Source organism: Globicephala melas, chromosome 11 (assembly GCF_963455315.2).
Source record: "Globicephala melas chromosome 11, mGloMel1.2, whole genome shotgun sequence".
NCBI lineage: Eukaryota > Metazoa > Chordata > Mammalia > Artiodactyla > Delphinidae > Globicephala > Globicephala melas.
In genome coordinates this window covers 72,881,594-72,901,818 of record NC_083324.2, presented here as the reverse complement: position 1 = coordinate 72,901,818, position 20,225 = coordinate 72,881,594, and the positions used below count along the sequence as shown (strand labels likewise).

The 20,225-nt window shown below is 35.0% G+C and overlaps 1 protein-coding gene across 12 annotated transcripts in view; it reads left to right on the top strand.

The window, feature by feature from the left end:
- SUPT3H (SPT3 homolog, SAGA and STAGA complex component) overlaps positions 1-20,225 on the top strand; it is a 448,516-nt gene that overhangs the window by 214,095 nt on the left and 214,196 nt on the right. For all 12 annotated transcript variants that reach the window (XR_009565771.1, XR_009565773.1, XR_009565769.1 and 9 more), the window contains one exon: positions 6,626-6,710. Coding sequence is in view for 5 of the 12 variants with exons in the window: in XM_030870554.2 (XP_030726414.1) it covers positions 6,626-6,710 (85 nt within the window). In the remaining 7 variants the exon portion in view is untranslated. The remainder of the gene's footprint in view (positions 1-6,625; positions 6,711-20,225) is intronic.

Here is a 20,225-nt window from a genome sequence, read left to right as displayed (position 1 = left end):
ACCCCTCTGCTGTCTGTTTCAATGAGTTCTGCCTTTGTGTTGATGATATTTAAATTGCTCTTATAGCTGAAAAACGTGCTGGCTTCCTTTATTAGTTGAAATAATTTGTCTCCCCATTATTTTGAGTTTTCTGTGTAGATACTCAGATTATATGTGAATAAGAACAGTTTAGTTTTTTCTTTTCAATACTTATACAGTTTAAACCTTTTCTTGCCTTATGTTGTCGCTGTAATCTTAAGTATTATATTGATTAAAAGTGGTGATAGTGGGAATCCTTATATTGGTCTGAATTTCAAAAGGTTTGAATGCTTCTGAGTATGTTGTTCCCTATATGGTTTTTGGTAGATTCTCTTCATCAGATTAAAGAAAACCTTTTTAGTCGTACTTTGCTAAAATTTTTGTCGTGAATGGTTGTTTAGTGATTTTCCTACGTCTATTGATATGATCATATAGTTTTTCTATTTTCATATTTTATGGAGTTAATTATATTAATAGATGTATGGGTTTTTTTTTTGTTGTTTGTTTGTTTTTTGTGGTACGCGGGCCTCTCACTGTTGTGGCCTCTCCCGTTGTGGAGCACAGGCTCCGGACGCGCAGGCTCAGCGGCCATGGCTCACGGGCCCAGCCGCTCCGCGGCATGTGGGACCCTCCCGGACCGGGGCACAAACCCGTGTCCCCTGCATCGGCAGGCAGACTCTCAACCACTGCGCCACCAGGGAAGCCCTAATAGAGTTATGTTTTGCTCTTGCTTTCCTGGCAGCCAAAAAAAGTATACCCAGCAAAGCTATCCTTCAGAATTGAAAGAGAGAGAAAGAATTTTCCAGACAAGTGAAAGTTGAAGGAGTTCATAAGCACTAGACTAGCCTATAAGAAAAGTTAAAGGGACTTCTTTGAACTGAAATGAAAGGATGCTAGTCAGTAATAGTAAAATGTATAAAAGTACAAATTCCACTGCTTAAATTCAGAATACACAAATGTTTTAATGGTGGGTAAATCAGCTATACATCTAGTATGAAGGTTATAAGACCAAAGTAGTAAAAATAATCATAACTACAATAATTTGTTAATGATACACAAGCTAAAAGATGTACATTGTGAAATCAACAACATAAAAATGTGATGAGGGGAGGGTAAAACTACAGTATGAAAATCTGAGAAGCAGTAGAGCTGATGGTGTCCCAAAATGAGTTCAAAGGCAGGCAAAGACCAATGTCCCAGCTTGAAGATAGGCAGAGGGTGCATTCTCCCTTACTCCTCCTCTTGTTCTGTTCAGGACTTCAATAGATTGGATGAGGCACACCCACATTGGAGAGGGTAATCTGCCTTACCCAGTTTACGGATTCAAATGTTAATCTCACTCATAAATACCAGCAAATACATATCAAACTAATGTTAACTACCCCATGGCCCAGTCAAACTGAGCCATAAAATTAACCATACCCATATCAATTTGGGCACCCATATCTCCTTAAACTATACTTAGTCTCCAAATAAAGACAATAACAAGGTCATAGTTCTGCCTAACGTGATAGTTATCCAGCACACAACTGAAAATGTGCTAACCCCTTCCCCAGAAGATGAGGTTAAGTCCTTGAGTGATGTTTATACTTCTCCTTGGTGTTCCTAGCTTAAATACTATGATATAAAATGAATAACAGATACTGTTAAGGCCAATACATTTTATGTTACATGAGGAGGGAATATTAGAGAGGGAAGGAAACAGATATTTCCCCGACATTCACATTCACACACACACACAAACGTATTCATAACAAAATAAGGGAATACTCATGACCGTTACAGTCCTCTTTCTATAACTGGTCATATGGTTGTAGCTGGTATTGATAACTGCCTTCTTCCACTACCTAATCTGTATTCCCCTGCCTTCAGCAAGCACCTCAGCTGGTTGTGATTCTTTAACTGGTGGAGTGACCCAAACCTTCATTCTTGAAGGATCTGAGCTATTAGTAGTCCTTCCTGGATTGGGTTGTAGTTTTCCATTGACCTAATCACAGGGCATGGTAGTACTATGAGACGTCCTAAGGGATCTCCTATATTCCAGAAATACTCTTTCTTACCTCCACTGTGGAGTACCAGTCTATTTTCCACTGGGTAGTCACTATCACTCACCCCAGCCAACACAGTAACTCCTTCTTTGCTTGTTGATTCAGAAGCATGTGGAATCCACAGTGACTCAGCTGCAGTCTTAAGTTGCATTTCAATGGAATAATTGTGTCAATGGCATAAATGTGAAAGCATTCCTCCCTCTGGAATTAAGACCTCTAGGCCAGTAAATCATAAGGCCATGGGAACGGAAAGCAACAATTTTGCTAGTGGGCCTCTAGGAGTAACAATGAGTGGTGTCTCTCCCATTCTATCCTTTGATTCCTAGACCTGTGAATTCTATGTGTGGGAGAAGCAGCACCATATTAGACGCTGGTTCTAGACTGTATAGTCTTCTGGAAAACCTTGCTCCAGATCTACAAGGTATTGCCAACTTGCTGGCACTGTAACTCAGTCTTCAAAAGGCCATTTCATCATTCCGTCAAACCAGCTGCTTCATGATGGTGGGGAACATGTTAAGAATAGTGAATTCCATAAGTGTGGGCCCAGTGTAGCCCTTCTCTTGCTGTTAAGTGAGTTTCTTGATCAGCATCAGTGCTGTATAGAATATTATGACAGTGGATAGGCATTCTCTAAGTCCACAGATGGTAATTTTTGCAGAAGCATTGCATGCAGGGATGCCAGTTCCATATCCAGAGTGTCTATTCCAGTAGGAATAATACACTTCCACTGCCATGATGGAAGTGGTCTAATGGCATCAGCCTGTTACCAGGTAGCTGACTGATCACCCTGGGGAATGATACCATATAGGGAACTCAGTGTTGATCTCTGCTGCTGACAGATGGACACTCAGCAGTGACCTTGGTGAGTGGAAGCCCATCCTTCCCACCACAGCCACCTTGTTCATAGCCCATTGGGCAATGATGGGGTGATTTGGGAAAAGCTGATGGTATCCACTTGATTGTTAAAATCTTCCTTTGCTGAGGTCACCTATGAGCATTCACACAAGACACAGATACCTTCACTTTTTTTTTAGTTTTTTTAAATTGAAATATAGTTGACGTCTTCACGTTGTTGTTGTTTTGCCTATTTAGAGACATCTGTCAACCTCTTCCCCAAATTTCCCAACTTCCCAAACATACTCCTTCCATGTCCCTTACCATTAGCCACTCATTGGTCATAGCCCATGAATCAGTATAAAATTACACATCTAACTATTTCTTCTTTCAAGTAAACAATTCAGTGCACTGCTGTTAAGTTCTGTGCACTGGGAGGATTTCCCTTTACCACTGTCTTTCAGGGATGTTCCAGAAGGGGACTATAACACTACAGCTGTTCAGTTTCGGGTGGTGTCTACATATCATGCACATTTCCACAGTGGCTGCACCATTTTGCATTCCCACCAGCAATGTACAGCATTTGCAATTTCTCCATATCCTAGCCAACACTTACTGTTTTCCATTTTGTTGATAATAGCCATTCTTATGGGTTTGAAGTGGTATCTTCATGTTTTTTTTATTTGCATTTCCCTAATGGCTAATGATTTTGAGCATCTTTTCATTTGAAATTGGCCGTTTGTTTATTTTCATTGGAGAAATATCTATTCAAGTCTATAGCCCATTTTTAAGTTGGGTTGTTTGTTGTTGTTTTTTTTTTTGCGTTGTGGGCGTTCTTTGTATATGCTGGTTATTTATCTGATATATGAGTTTCAAACATTTTTTTTTCCCATTCTGTGGGTTATCTTTTCTCTCTCTTAATAGTGTTCTTTGATTTATAAAAGGTTTTAATTTTGATGGAGTCCAATTTATTTTTTTCTTTTGTTGCCTGTGCTTTTGGTGTCACACTTAAGAAACCTTCACCAAATCCAAAGTCATGAAGATCTCCCCTTCTGTTTTATTCTAAGAGTTTTATAGTTTTAGGTCTTTGATCTATTTTGAGTTTATTTTAATATATGGTACAAGGTAAGAGTCCAACTTCATTCTTTTGCATGTGGACATCTTGTTTCCCTGCACCAATTGTTGAAAAGACTGTCCTTTCCAGATTGGGTGCTCTTGCCACCCTTATTGAAAATCAGTTGACCATTATATGTTTATTACTAGGCTCTCTGTTCTTTTCCTATAGTCTCTTTGTGCCAATACCACATTTTTTTTCTCTTTCACTCAGCCTGGGCTAAGACAGGCAAAGTGCCTTCCTTGGAGTGGTATTTTCCTAGTTCACACACTGAAAGTATCACCATCTGGGCATTGCTTTTCTCAACTTCAGAGTAGTTTCCTCAAACCTCTCTTGAGGTCCCAGCGTTCTTTCCTATACCTTGAAAACTCTGCTGGTTGAAATCCAAGCTATAGGCTACTATAAAGAAGTAGATGCTTTCAGAATAAATTTTGGCTCCAGGGCTCTCTTATCCTGTGGAACTGTGTTTTCTCATTTTCTCTGACTTCTTTTTCGTTCTCTCTAGTGCTGGTTAAAGTATGCTTTAAATATAAGTTTTTAATATATTACTGTATATTTTCAAATGTTCTTTACCAGGACCATCTAGTCCACAATATGAAAATTGAGAAGAGGACTTTTAAGATCAGCTTTGTCATCCATTCTTGATAATCTGCTTGTATATAATTTGAAATAATAGTTTACACCACTTACATGCATTTTTCTTAGCAGTTTTCATTTTAATTACATCACATGCTTTTTTTTAGTTTTCTACGTGGCTATTATTGTGTTACTGTACAGTTGTCCCTCAGTGTCTGAGGGGGATTGGTTCTAAGAACCCCCTGCAGATACCCAAATCGTCAGATGCTCAAGTCCCTTATATAAAATGACATAGCATTTACTATATAACCTATGCACATCTTTCCATATACTTTTTTTTTACTTTAATAAACAGAATTATTATTTGTAATATTTACACACATAGTCTTCCATGGTAATGTTAAACTTAGCATTTTCTTCAAATGCCCCTCAAAATAACCCACTTTGCCTTCCTAAGTGAATCTTGGACAAGGAAATTCAGTGAAAGTGATCTACTTATGACTATCCCATGTCTCTTTTTCTTTTTTAACATCTTTATTGGAGTATAATGCTTTACAGTGGTGTGTTAGTTTCTGCTGTATAACAAAGTGAATCAGCTTTATGTGTACATATATCCCTATATCTCCTCCCTCTTGCGTCTCCCTCCCACCCTCCCTATCCCACTCCTCTAGGTGGACACAAAGCACGGAGCTGATCTCCCTGTGCTATGCGGCTGCTTCCCACCAGCTATCTATTTTACATTTGGTAGTGTATGTGTGTCCATGGCACTCTCTCACTTCGTCCCAGCTTACCCTTCCCCCTCCCCATGTCCTCAAATCCATTCTCTACATCTGCGTCTTTACTCCTATCCTGCCCCTAGGTTCTTCAGAACCTTTTTTTTTCTTTTTAGATTCCATATATATGTGTTAGCATGTGGTATTTGTTTTTCTCTTTCTGACTTACTTCACTCTGTATGACAGTTTCTAGGTCCATCCACTTCACTACAAATAACTCAATTTCATTTCTTTTTATGGCTGAGTAATATTCCATTGTATATCTGTGCCACATCTTCTTTATCCATTCATCTGTTGATGGACACTTAGGTTGCTTCCATGTCCTGGCTATTGTAAATAGGGCTGCAATGAACATTGTGGTATATGACTCCTTTTGAATTATGGTTTTCTCAGAGTGTATGCCCAGCAGTGGGATTGCTGGGTCATATGGTAGTTCTATGTTTTGTTTTTTAAGGAACCTCCATACTGTTCTCCATAGTGGCTGTATCAATTTACATTCCCACCAACAGTGCAAGAGGGTTCCCTTTTCTCCACACCCTCTCCAGCATTTATTGTTTGTAGACTTTTTGATGATGGCCATTCTGACCGGTGTGAGGTGATACCTAATTGTAGTTTTGATTTGCATTTCTCTAATGATTAGTGATGTTGAGCATCCTTTCATGTTTTTATTGTCAATCTGTATATCTTCTTTGGGGAAATTTTCATATACTTTAAATTGTCCCTAGATTACTTATAATACCTCATACGTAGTAAATGCCATGTAAATAATTGTAAATACAATGTAAATGATATGTGAATTGTTGCCACCACGTGGCAAAATCAAGTTTTGCTATTCAGAACTTTGTGGATTTTTTTTTTTTATTTCGAATATTTTCAATTGGTGGTTGGTTGAATCTGAGGAACCTGCAGAACCTGAAGATATGAAGGGCCAGCTGTATTGGTTATTTGGATATGGTAACAGTTTTCTGGTTGCCAATATTATGAAGTGGTTGTCTTTAAAATTTTGCATTTTGAAATAGTAAATGCCCTCAAAAATGCCTACACAAGTCAAGAAATAACATTGATGACACTGCACTTTTCTCTGGAAGTTTCAGCTTATGTAGGAAAGATGCAATTCTTTGTCCATAGAAAATCGTATACGTACTCTGTCATTTGAGAGGACAATTTGTACTTTATTAAACAGTATCATGATAAATATTTTTCACTTTTGCCTTTCTTAGTTTTACAGTCCTTAATATTGGTATGTTTGATTTTCTTTGCAGGTTTTCTCTAGGTGATTCTAGGAGGCCTCTTCATGAAACAGCAGTTTTGGTAGAAGATGTAGTACACACTCAGTTAATTAACCTGGTAAGAGCATATAATCTTATTTGGTATCTCTCCTCTGCATTCCACTTATATTGGCATCACAACCCAAGATATTTTTAAGAATTTTTTTTTTTTACATTTGGAATTCTTTTTTTGTCAGCTGTATTAAAGTATAATTTTCATGTAACAAAATTTCACCAGTGCATGACTTTTGACAGATGAATATTGTCATGTGACTAGCAACGCAATCATTATATAGAAATATTTCCATCATCCAAAAACATCCCTTTGTAACCCTGTGTAATCAGTCTTTTCTCCCACTCCTGACCTCGGATAACACTGATCTGTTTTTTTTGTTTTTTGTGGTATGCGGGCCTCTCACTGTCGTGGCCTCTCCCGTTGCGGAGCACAGGCTCCGGACGCACAGGCTGAGCGGCCATGGCTCACGGGCCCAGCCGCTCCGCGGCATGTGGGATTCTCCCAGACCCAGGCATGAACCCATGTCCCCTGCATCGGCAGGTGGACTCTCAACCACCGCGCCGCCAGGGAAGCCCCACTGATCTGTTTTTTATCATTATATCAGTATAGTTTTTTCAGAACTTTTTAAAAAACTTTTATTCTTTATTTTAGATGTCTGGAAAGAGAATTGCACAAATATTACAGAGAATTCTCAGATACAATTCACATTCCTATGTTAACATCTTGCATAACCATAGTACAGTTATCAAAACCAGGAATAACATTGGTACAATACTGTTAATAATATTACCAACCTTATATGAATTTCATCAGTTTTCCCATTAGTGTCCCTTTTCTGTTCCAGGAGCTAATCCAGGATAACACACTGTAGTGAGCTGTCATGTCTTTGTGGTCTTCTACCTGTGATAGTTCCTCAGTCTTTCTTTAAAGTCTTTCATGACCTTGACATTTTTGAAAAGTACTAGACAATTATTCTGTAGAATGCTCTTCTTTGTCAATTGGTCTAATGTTTTCTTATGGTTAGAATGTGGCTATGCCTTTTTGTCAAGAATACCACAGAAGTGATGGGCTTTTCTCACTGTATCATATCAGTGGGTTCATGTTGTTGATGTGTTGTTTGTGATCTTAAATTAACCTTGATAACTCGGGTAAAGTGGTATATGTTGAATTTTTCCACTATAGTGAAGTTTTTTTTTTTTCATTTTGTTGTTAATAAATGTCTTGTGGGAGATATTTTGTTACTATGTAAATACTGTTTCTCTGAAAAATTTTGCCTATTAATTTTAACATTCATCAGTGGGTGTAGTCTGAGACCGTTATTACTGTGGTATTTGCATAGTAATGATTTTCTATTTTCTTCTTTCCTTTTATCTTTTAATTGCAGTTATTCTGAAAGAAATAGCTATTCTTTATCACCATTTATTTATTAAATTTTTAATGTACGTATGTATGGACTAATGTGTATTTAAATTTTATTCTTTTGTTCATTATGCAGTAATATTATTATTTATTTTTATTTCTCAAGTTGTTTCAGTGTTGGCCACTAGGAACGCTTTCATGTCCTTTCCTCATTTTTCTATCAAGTTTTTGGTCCTGTGTCTCATAAATATTAGGTATATCAGTCCTTTGTTTGTGGCATATGATACAAATATATTCTTCTTCTGTGTCGGTTACAGTTATCTTTTGACTTTTGTTTTTATGAGCTTTGGGGAGGCATACAAGTATTTTTATTTTAATGTAGTCAAATGCATCAATCTTTTATTTCCTTTGGATTTTGAGTTATAGTTAGGAACACTTTTCTTATACTGAGTTTAAAGAGAAGTTCATCCATATTGTTTTCTAGTACCTGTATGGTTTCATTTTTAACATTTAGATTCCTAACCATTTGTGGTTTATTCTTGTTATTGTGTGAGATATGGATCTAACTATAGATTTTTCCAAATGACTACCCAGTTATACCATCATCATTTGTTAAAAAGTATCTACTTTCCCTAATGATTTGAGATGCCTCCTTTATCATTACTAAATTAGCATATGTATTGGGGTCTATTTCTGATTTTATATTCTATACCACTGGTTTATTTGTCTACGCATGTGCTAATACAACATTTTAAATTATATTGGTTTTATGGTATATCTTAAAGATTGTTACAGCTAGACGCCCCTTCTAATTTTTCTCAGTGTGTTCCTGATTATTCTTATATGTTTATTTTTCCATGTGAACATTAGTATTGAATTTTCTAGCTCCATAAAATAACTTGCTGGTATTTTTATGGGGATTGTGTGAATTTATAAATCAATTTAAAGAGAACTGCATCTTAATGTTGAGTCAGCCTAAGAAAAAGGAATGTCTACATTTTTTCAAGACTATTTTTGTGTCTTACATGAGTGCTTTAACATTTCTTTTTATAGGCTTCACGTATTTCTTGTTAGATATATTCCTAAGTATTTAACCTTCTTATTTGCTATTGCAAATAGGCTTTCTGTATAATTACATAATGGCTGAAAACGCCTGGAATTTACTAAAATACATAAATCTATAGATTTTAGAAGCTGAGCAAACTCCAAAAAGGATGAGCCCAAAGAAATGCATGTTCAAACTGCTGACTATGAACGGCATAATATAAATTTTAAAAGCACCCAGATTTATTACCATAGGGGAACAATGATTTGAAAGACAGCAGAATTTTCATGAAAATATGGAGACTAGAAGGAAATAGCACAACAGTTTTAAAGTACTGGATTCCCTTTTCTCTACATCCTCACCAGCACTTGTTATCTCATGTCTTTTTCATAATAGCCATTCTAACAAGTGTTGGCCTAAAACATACACATAGATCAGTGGAACAGAATAAGAGCCCTGAAATAACCCACATATATGGTCAATTAATTTATGAGAAAGCAGTCAAAATTGGAGAGCCACATGCAAAAGAATAAAACTAGATGCTCTTTTACACTGTACACAAAAATTAACTCAAAATGGATTAAAGACTTAAATGTAAGGCCTACAACCATGAAATGCCTAGAAGAAAACATAAGTACTAAGCTCCTTGACATTGGTCTTGGCGATGATTTTTTGAATCTGACCCCAAAAACAAAAGCAAAAATAAACAAGTGAGACTACATCAAACTAAAAAGCTTGTGCACGCAAAGGAAACCATCAGCAAAATGACAAGGTAACCTACTGAATTGAGGAAAATGTCTGCAAATCATATATCTGATAAGGGGCTAATATTCAAAATATATGAAGAAGTCATACAACTCAATAGCAAAAAATAAACAATTAATAAATGGGCAGATGATCTGAATAGACACTTTTCCAAAGAAGACAGACAGCTGGCCAACATGTACCTGAAAAGATGCTCACCATCATTAGCCATCAGGGAAATGCAAATCAAAACCAAATGAGATATCACCTCACACTTGTCAGAATGACTGTCATCAAAAAGAGTAAAAATAGCAAGTGATGGTGAGGATGTGGAGTAAGGGAGCCCTTGTGCGTTGTTGGATTGTGCATTTGTGCAGCCACTATGGAAAGCAGTGTGGAGGTTTCTCAGAAAATTAAAGACAGAACTACCATATCATCCAGCAAGTCCAATTCTGGGTATTTATCCAAAGAAATGAAAATACTAACTCAAAAAGATGTATGCATGCCCATGTTCTTGGCAGCATTATTTGTAGTAGCCAAGATATGGAAACAACCTAAGTATCCATCTCTGGATGAATGGGTAAAGAGATTGTGGTATGACTATGCAGTGGAATATTACTGAGCCATAAGAAATAATGAAACATTGCCATTTGCAATACCGTGAGTGGACCTCAAGGATATTATGCCAAGTGAAGTAAGACAGACATAGAAAGACAAATACCATATGAGCCTTTTTATATGTGGAATCTAAAAGAAAAACAAATCAACTTCATAGAAACAGAGAAACAGATTGGTGGTTGCCAGAGGCAGGGGGTGGAGTGGGATGAACTGTTTTTTAGTTTAAATAAATTGAATTTAAAAATTTTTTTAAATAAATTAATTTTTAAACTTTATGGTAACTGGTAATGCTGATATTCACAGGGAGAGATGGGGGTTTTGACAAGAGGTATCTAGCCTGGAATTCTTGTTTTTATATACACATGTCTATATAAAAATATATGTTAAATCTTTCATAGGATTCAAATAAATATATTTAATATATTTATTATATTTAATTGAGGAAAGTAAGCATCAGAATAGAGGTAAAAAACTCTTGGAGTATGCATAGCTGTAGCATAGAATCTGGTTTTACTTGCACTATATTAAGATAGAAATTTAGTTGCCAACATCTTAAAATTAGATCACTTTTACATAAAAACTTAGGATTTCTGGCTATTCTTGAAAGATTAAAATTGGAATGTTTGACAGCGTAGGTATGTCTTTTAATATGGAAATCTGAGCTCAGGAGCCACTTCTACCTGGTTTTTACCAGGCTGGCTTCATTTGCTTAACCAGGAAAGTATTCAGTGTCAGTGGATTTATATAGCATATTGTTGCTGTATTTCCCATATCCATCTTTAATTTCAATTTTTCAAGAAAACATACTTTTTAATTTTGGAAGAAAATGATGTTTTTTAAAGGAATTTTAGTTTTCCTCAAAAGCTGTGGAAACAGTGTTATGTATGTCACAGAAGTTCATAGACAAATATAATAAGGAAGTTGTTTTTATGTGATATACTTTTTTCCCCTATGACTTTGCTCTGTTAATGCCAGAGTGATCTGTCAAAGTGCTTTGATAGTGTACTATCAAAGGGAATACACAACTTATAGAAGAAATAAAAAGCATTTAGATTCTTGCTGCAGCCTGTTTAGAAGGGAAGAAAGTGATTCCACTCTTACAACCTCTGTGGTGCTGTGTCTCCTGTTCAAAAAGCACCTTTAAGTACTGGGGTAGTGAGCTAGAACTTCAGTTGACTCGTTCATTCCTCAACTGCCGGCCCTTAATACCTTAACCTAAAACTTTAAAGGGGAAGAAAATCCATTCTTCAGTCTCTTGGATCATTTTGCCAGCGGTTGCATGTTGTTTCATTTGGGAAGAGGTTTTCTTTAAATCTTTTGTCTCTTGTTTCTTGGACCTATGATTCCCATTTGAGACCTGTGTCCTCTCATCCTACCCCTGATTCTTTCTCAGTTCTTCAGCCAGGCCTGCCTTCCAGTCTGAGTGATTCCACCTAACTCTACTCTGTTCCACTTGCTAGGTTGTGACCAGCTCAGGCTCCAGTTAACTGTTCTTCACTGGAGTTCTGCATGAAGATTATAGAATATGTTAAATCATGAAAACATATAGTTTAAAATCTATATAAAGCTTTTCACTTTATTCAAGAACAAGTTAGAATATTAAAGTCATAGGATTTTAAAGTTGAATTATACTTCAGAAATTATTTGTTATATAATAGTTTGAACCAAATGAAATTGCCTTTTTTTAAGTCATGAATGGTTGAATATCAGCAGTTTTATGATTCAGTGCAATACTAATTAGTTGTCACTAGAGAGAGTTTTCAAAACTTTTAATTTTCTTATTTTGTAAAATAACAATACTAATATTTACTTTTTACAGTGGTTATAGAGGGTCATAAAAATTAGATATATTGTATATTAAAGACTTAGTGAAGTTTCTGAGGCCTAGTACCCTTTCTCTAAGTTAGTAGTAGTAAATGGTTACTAGCGTGATTAATTCTAAGATAACAGGGCTATTTAATGGCATGATTTAGATTAGAATTGGATTGAAAAAATCCATTGAAATGCCCTTTCAAATTTTCCAGAAAGATGCAAACATTTTCATATCCTAAGCTTCCCTCTTCTCGCACTCCACAGGGTGAGCTACATCTATTTGAAATAGGTAAAGATTTATGCCAACTTGAAGTTGTGTGATAGAGTTGCTATTATGATACTGTCAATAATAATATCCTTTCAAGTTCCAAAACTGTCATGACATCTGATGGCTATATAGCTGCTTTCATTTTTTTATTCATTCAAAATTAAATATCAGAGGACCCTTGTCATTGTATGCACGAAGTGTAACTATCTACCATTCCATTTCAGAACATATTGGATTTTCACTATATAATCTACCAGGCAACTAGTAAGCTCCTCAATTTGTTGTACTGTTTTCACATCAGAACCACTTTCTCAGGGTTATTCTAATAGTCTTTAGTTATGAAAATTAATAACATATTTATATGTGTCAAAAGTGATTGCTTAAGTCTCCCATCTGGATTAGCATACACTGAGTCATCCCTTCCTCCACCCCACTTACTTGTAATGCTTTTTAATTCGACAGTTTATCTTCCTGGTAGAAGGATCTCATGCAAGGCAATGTTCAGTCCTCATCACCACTTCTGTGGGGCTGTCACTTATGTCACCTCAGTAATGGTTTATGAATATGTTTTAAAATAGCAATAGAATTTCCTGTGCAGAACTTCAGTTATAAGGGTTATAAAAATAGGACAAACTAATATAATTTGTGATTGCATAAAGTAAAGGAAGTAGAGGTACCATGGGGACCTAATGAATCACAGAATGGAAACAGTCTTTTAGCTGACTAAACATTCAGACTTTGTACTAAGTCGGAGCGTGGATATGTAACTCAGCAAACCGGAACACACCACTCTGTGTTTACATGGATGGGACAGAGAAATTCACAAATACCGTCTGGGAAAAAATTCGTGGCTTATTTGTCTGTTTCTACTGTAGAGTAAATGAAGTACCACATGTTTAGCATAAACAGACTGAAAGCACACCTGCTTTGTGGAATATACACACACGTGCACACATATACACACACAGCATTGTTCAAAATGTAGAACATTGTATGTCTTGAAAAGTGATTCCTTTGCTTCTTTTTTGCTTCTTTTTAAAGAGTGTATTGTGGAAAATTTACTAATTGCTTTGAATGGCACTTGTTTCTGATCGATTGCTCTTAATATTTTCTGTTACTTAGCTGGATTTTCCCTCATATTACTACCTCATACCTCAAGAAATAGTATTGTATCTTCTCTTTTTTAAGAAATAATGTTTGTATTGCAGATGACAGATATTTAGTTTTTAATCTGTGACACAAAATGGGCATATTCTAAGTAGATCGCCTCTTTAGCTACGTTGTCCCCGCCAATTCTCCTGGGTAATTTGCTACAGGCATAACCTAGAGGACCAACCAGGAAAGAATTTCCAGTCGTTTCCCAACTCTCAGCATGTCTTCTTTTTCTTCCTGTAGTATATTCTACTAATAGTCAATTGTTCAACTCTTCAAGGTAAGAGAATCTCAGAGTACAAATTGTTTATAGTTCCAAGTAATTTAAAAGCACTGTTTCATATTATTATACATGGTTTTCTTAGCAGAGGTATAGAACAGTGTCTTCCCTCCTTTCCATGTGTGTCAAGGCTTTTCCTTTAGTGTTCTTCATTTATTGCTGCCGGTCAGCTAGTATCCTGTTACCTAACTTAAGCTAAGCTCTGCTGGCTACTTGGATCCTATGCCAAGTTTGGATTTCTGACCTGTGCTGAAACTCAATTCTGGCTGCAGCTCCTATTAAATGCCTAATGTGTAGTTTCCAAGAATTTCAGATTTACCAAAGACATGCAGACCATTCATAAAATACCCTCTCTGCAGACTGAGTTGCATCAGTTAATTAAAATAGGTACAGATTTGTGCCAGCTGGAAATTGTGTGACTGAATTGATATTATATGCTGTCAATAATATGCTTTTGATAATACCCATTTTTGCAGTTCAAAAAATAATATAATTTTGATGGCTGTATAGCTACTTTTATTTCTCTATTTACTCACAGTTAAATATCAGAAAAATCACTTTGTTTTATACACAGAATATAATTATCTACCATTCTACTTAAAAGTCATACTGGGTTTTCACTATATAAATTTATCAGCCAAGTAGTAAACCATGCGATCTGTTGAATTCTGTGTATATGAATTGGTTGTCAAAGTTATTCTCATAATCTTTATGAAAACTAGTAAAGAATAAACTTAATATGTGTGAGGAGTAACTATCTAACCTCCCATCTGGATTCGCAGGCACTGAGTTTCTCCTCCCCTATCTGTTTGTTCTTCTAATGCCTTTTACTTTGGCAAGTATCTCCCAACTACCGTATTCTCCTTCATCACATTTTGTGTTCTGTTCTGTATCTGAACCAAGAGACTTGTTTTCAGACTCCTGTTCTTCAGTACCTTTTCCAAGGTCTTTGAAAGTCTTTTATTTATTCATAGCCCTATATCTTCTTTTCCAAGAGATGCTGTTTCTCTTGATTAGTGTGGAGATTATGTAGAGAAGAAGGAAATAAAAGTTAGTTCATGTCTACTATGTGCCAACCAGTCTCCTAAACATTTTTTATATATTATTTTATTGTAGATACATAGGCCATTTTCCAGGTTTAAAAAAACAACAGCTATTATTTCTATGTAGCTTTCTAACGTAGTTTAACCCAATTTGACATGGCCTTATGTGTTATATAGATATCATTAGACAGCTTTATTTATTTCCCAGATCCAAGTATTATATATTAGTCTACACTTGAAGAACATGTAACAGTTTTTTTTTAAGTATGTTTTTTATCCCTTCAGATATTCACATTCATCCTGATGTTTTATTAGGGGTTTTATATTACTGACTGTGATAGGGAACCATTTGTTTATGCTTATAATTTCAAACGTTCTAGTCATTTTTATATCTCTCGATGAATTTATAAATCACATTCTGTTTCCTACGAATGCACTAACTCTCCTTAGATACTTCTCTAGAGTAAGTGGTTCTGAAATTCTAAGTGATGTAGATAATCTGAAATTCAAAAGATATTATTTATGTTTGAAGACTGATATAAAATTGACTTCAGATTTTTAAAGTGAATGGAAAGAGGAATAAGGTCCATCAAATAAATGTGTCGATTAGAAAAGGCTTAAGAGAACATGTTAAGAATGTTTTGAGACTAACTTTGAAAGTAATGTTTTATTATTAGTAGAGTCTTACTGACTTTGCACTTCTAATCCAGCTAAGAATCTGACAGTAAGCGACAGAAAGGCAATAGACACTACTGTAATCATGCTTATTACTCAGAGTGGGTTTAATCTAAAAGTTTATACATTTTTCTTTTTCACAGTAGAGTAGATGCAGGAGAATGGTGTGGAGGCAGGTGCTGATAAGAAGCAGCAAGAAGTTGGGAGAGTGTAGGAGCTAAGAGGGAAATGATTGCTAAAAAACACAACTACACAAAATTATAGTATCTAATTGGTCTAGGAGAACAATTTATAAATTATATTCCAGAAAATATGCATTTAAATACCTAACGTCTCCTAATACATTTCTTTGGTTGTAGAGACCATCACTCTTATATACAGCCAGTATATTGATTGATATTCATTTTGAAGGCTTGAAACAATTAGAAAAAATTGATACATTCAGGATACTCTTTGATAGTAAAAATAGTGTGTGATACACTTAGAAAGATGTCTCTCAATAATAAAGTTTATTTTTTTTAATCTGGAAATTTAGTTATATATAATATAGCATATATTTCTTAAAAGATCAAAAAACTTTTTTCCCTAAAACTTTGTATAAAGATTCCTTGATTTAGTAATGTCCTTAAGAAATTTTTTAAAGTATATTTTCTTTTTAAACTTTCAATTATGCATACTTTGAGAATGACATCTCTTATAATAAACATTTTACTTAATATTTGCGATAAACCTGGATAGTTAGAAAATATTTTGTAGGTGTGGAAACTGTAGAACAGAAAGATTAAGCAATTTGGCAAAAGTCGCACAGTTTATAAAATAGGAGATGTGAAATTCAAGTAGTTTCTTTTTCAGAGAGTTTGAGGAGTCTTTAGGTTGAAAAATTCTGATTCTTTTATTCTGGTACTTACTGACTGAATTTACTGTGTATCTCTAAGCTCCCTTCTACTTTTGAGTATTCTGTGGTTCTCTGTAGTGAAAGTATTGATTTCAGAATAGATTCATATTTTGCAGAGGGTTTATGGAGAATAGTGAACAAAAAGAAATGGTTAGAAAAGAGAAGCCCCAAGAAAAGTAAGTAGAACCTTCTTTTGGTGTGGAAAATACAAATTCAATATCAAGTATCTTATAAAGATAAACTGTATTTTAAGTCTGTAAAGAGAAAAAGTAACATTCTTCAATGTGAGAAATGGTCGTAATAGCCAGCAAAACATTTTGGGCATAATGAATAATTTTATAACATTAAAGTAGGCATCATTTGATAGATCTCTGAACAAAGGTGATTAAATGTTAAGAAAGAAGAGATTAAAGCATACTCAAAAAAGATACTTAAGATACTGTGAACTTTTCTGGAAATTTACCATTTGCTGCTTGCGTTGGTCATTGGCTTCAAGAAGAAAAGTGTTAGATGTTGTCAGGAGTAGAATTCCTATTTTTAAATATCATATAAATTGCCCAGAGCTTGCATTTTATGCCAAGAAATCAAATTTAGCCATTGGTTTATATGAAATCGCCTTGATCAAGCCATGTGGATTTCCCACTGGAATATAATCGTTTCTTAAATGTATTCTGTAGAAAGGGATGAAAAAGAAGGTTGGGACTAGATATTCAAGGTCATTGAATTTCAAACTGAGGAATTTTTATGTAATTCTATAGATTGCTGGGGATATTGAAGATTTTAGAAAGTGGCACAGTCAGGAAAGTGAATAAAATAACCTGGCTGTTTTATATAAGGTAGTGAAAGACTCAAGATGCCACTTCCAGAGAGGTCTGTTTGAAGAAGGATGTTGAAGTATTTAGGCGAGAGATATTACTACCTCTGAGTTGGATGGTGACAGGTTTCTGAACTGCATTTGCCATCTGTAAACAGTAATCCACTATGGCTGTAAATTAAATCCTGTATCTGTAAGAATAAACAAATTCAAAACAATATATCAATCAAATCCATTATGACGGACATCAGTGTTTGAGTAAAAAACAGGTAGAAGTTCTGAGTTCTGAGTACATTTAGATGTACCAATTTGGCATATTCTCACTTACTAGTCTTTGTTCTAAACGTGACTCTCCTGGTTACTTTTGCAAAACCCACAAGAGCTTTTGAACCTTCAGCTGGGAAATGCTGGTAGAGTGGAAAGCTTTTGAAGACAGACATCCCTGGGTTTGAATTTTGGCTTCCTTCATAACTTGCTAGTTATGCATTATTGAGCATTACTTCTTAATCCCTTTGAGTCCTGGTTTACTCATCTGTAGGAATTTACCTACCTCGTAGGCATTATATAAGATGATGTACATAAACGGCTTAGCACTCATCGACACTGTTGATGAAAACATGATTTAATTAATGTCAGCCAAAATTCTAATCAAAAAACTATACAATTGGAGTGACACAGTGTTAAGGGCAAAGACACTAAAAGAGCCAGAAGAGAGCTTGAAGAATCATATGCTGTATGTATTTCTGGGGCCACTTTCCTGGCTTTGAATGTCACACTATATACAGTTCTGTCTTGATTTCTCCTACTTCTACTTCTCACTCCTGGTATGCTTTAGATGTCTTAAAATTCTTAGATATCAGTTTAGATCATTTGTTATATGTGAATTTCCCTGTTCTTCCTTGTCTGTTCCCATCTAACTTTATGTCCCTGAGAAGAAACCATCAGATACAGAGTGGTTTAAATTGCCTTTGTTTGAATCCTGGGACCTAGAAGGCTTTTCCATAAGCTTCATGCTTTCTCCTCTTATGACTGCAGTTCAAATAGAACTTAACTGTCAGTGAAACAAGAGTTTCTCCATCAAATACTTGAATGTTCTCCTAAATGATTTTTTGAGGCCCAACATTTTGTATTTTAGTGATGACTACTATGTTTAGTTTTTTCCTTTCCCCCAAATGAATGACTTTTAGAATATTGTATGAAAAAGTTTCCCAACATGCTTGAAAAACACATGGAAAGATTTACTAAGTAGATAGTAACGTGGAGTTTGAGAGATAAAACAGAGAAATGGATAAATGGGTAGGTGAGAGAGGGTTCAGAGGACAGAAAAGAGAGTTCAAGCCCCCAAAATGACCAGTGTGCTAATGAGTATAGATTTATTATATAATTATTTTGGGGCCTAAATCAGGTATTTACTATGAATATACTTTATAAAATATGAGACACTATATTTTGTGATTATTGCTAATAATAATATTTTCAAAACCTGTTTTGAAAATCTTTACCCTGAAGAGTCTATAGAGAAAGCTTTTTATCTGAAATATTGTTATAGTTAATAGATGCAGTTTTTATTATCAGTATTAGCATTCATAGTTAAGTTACAACCTCTAGGTACCAAAATTTGGGGAGAGTCAATCATCCTTCCTGTGTTCTTTTCTCTGTGAATTGACCTTTTAAGCATCTTAACTTGTAATGCCTTGGTATTTATGTAGGAGACTTCGGGGAAAAAGTTAAAATTCAGTATTTTCAAATTAATCATCCAGCATTGTTTTTTTAAATAATTGTTTTCTACCAACTAAAGTCATGCAACATAATACTTCCATACTTACACCTGTATTTAACACCATTCTTCAAAATATGTATTCTTAAAAGTAAAAGTACTTTCTGTGCTTTATGTAACTGAAGTTACAAAAGACTTGTAACTTCTAATAATCAGCTTAATCTGATCTTAAACTCTTGATGGTTTTGGAACAGGAATTTTTGTTTTAAAGAGCTTGTTAAATGAATTATGCAATTATAAGTAAATGTGGTCACAGCTGTTTTTGATTTCTTTGTTATACACCTGATTGGAAACAAGTTTTTAAAAGTATTTTTCCATTTCTTACACTGACACCTAGTGTTCACTATTCCTGATATCTTGAATATCGAAATTTAGTTATTAATAGCTCTGGAACTAGAATTACATTAAAACTTCTTTTTTTTTTTTAGCAGTGCACCTGTTCACAGACCAATAACTCCTATTTTCAACATCAGTGAGACAGAATTTTTTCTAGTTATGTATATGACACCATTATGAATCAATTGCTGAGGCTATTTTGAACACAGCAAAACTCAAAGAAGCATGGAGTTTTAGAGGTGAAAGGAACTTGAGGAGGTTTTTAGAACCAAGATTCTTAAGACCCCAGTGCTTTGTTACGTACACAATTCCTTCAAGTCCAAGTGGATGGTTTTGTTTCTGTGAGTTTTGTTCCTTGGTGATAGAGGTAACAAATCACATTTAATCATGTAAGCATTTAAGATTTGATATTAGTAGTTGACCAGGAAGTAAGACTGAGTTGTTTCTGATTTTTTTTATTGAGGTATAATTGACATAGAACATTATATTAGGTGTACAACATAATGATTCAATATTTGTATATATAGCAAAATGATCACCACAGTAAGTCTAGTTAACATTCGTCACCATACATAGTTAAAAAAAATTTTTTTTCTTGTGATGAGGACTTTTAAGATATACTCTCTTAGCAACTTTCCAATTTGCGACACAGTATTATTAACTATGGTCACCATGCTGTACAGTTTCTAATTTTTGTAATGGGTGACCTTGTGATGTTATGTGTTTACTATTTCCTGTGACTTCCTAAGGATGATTTAAG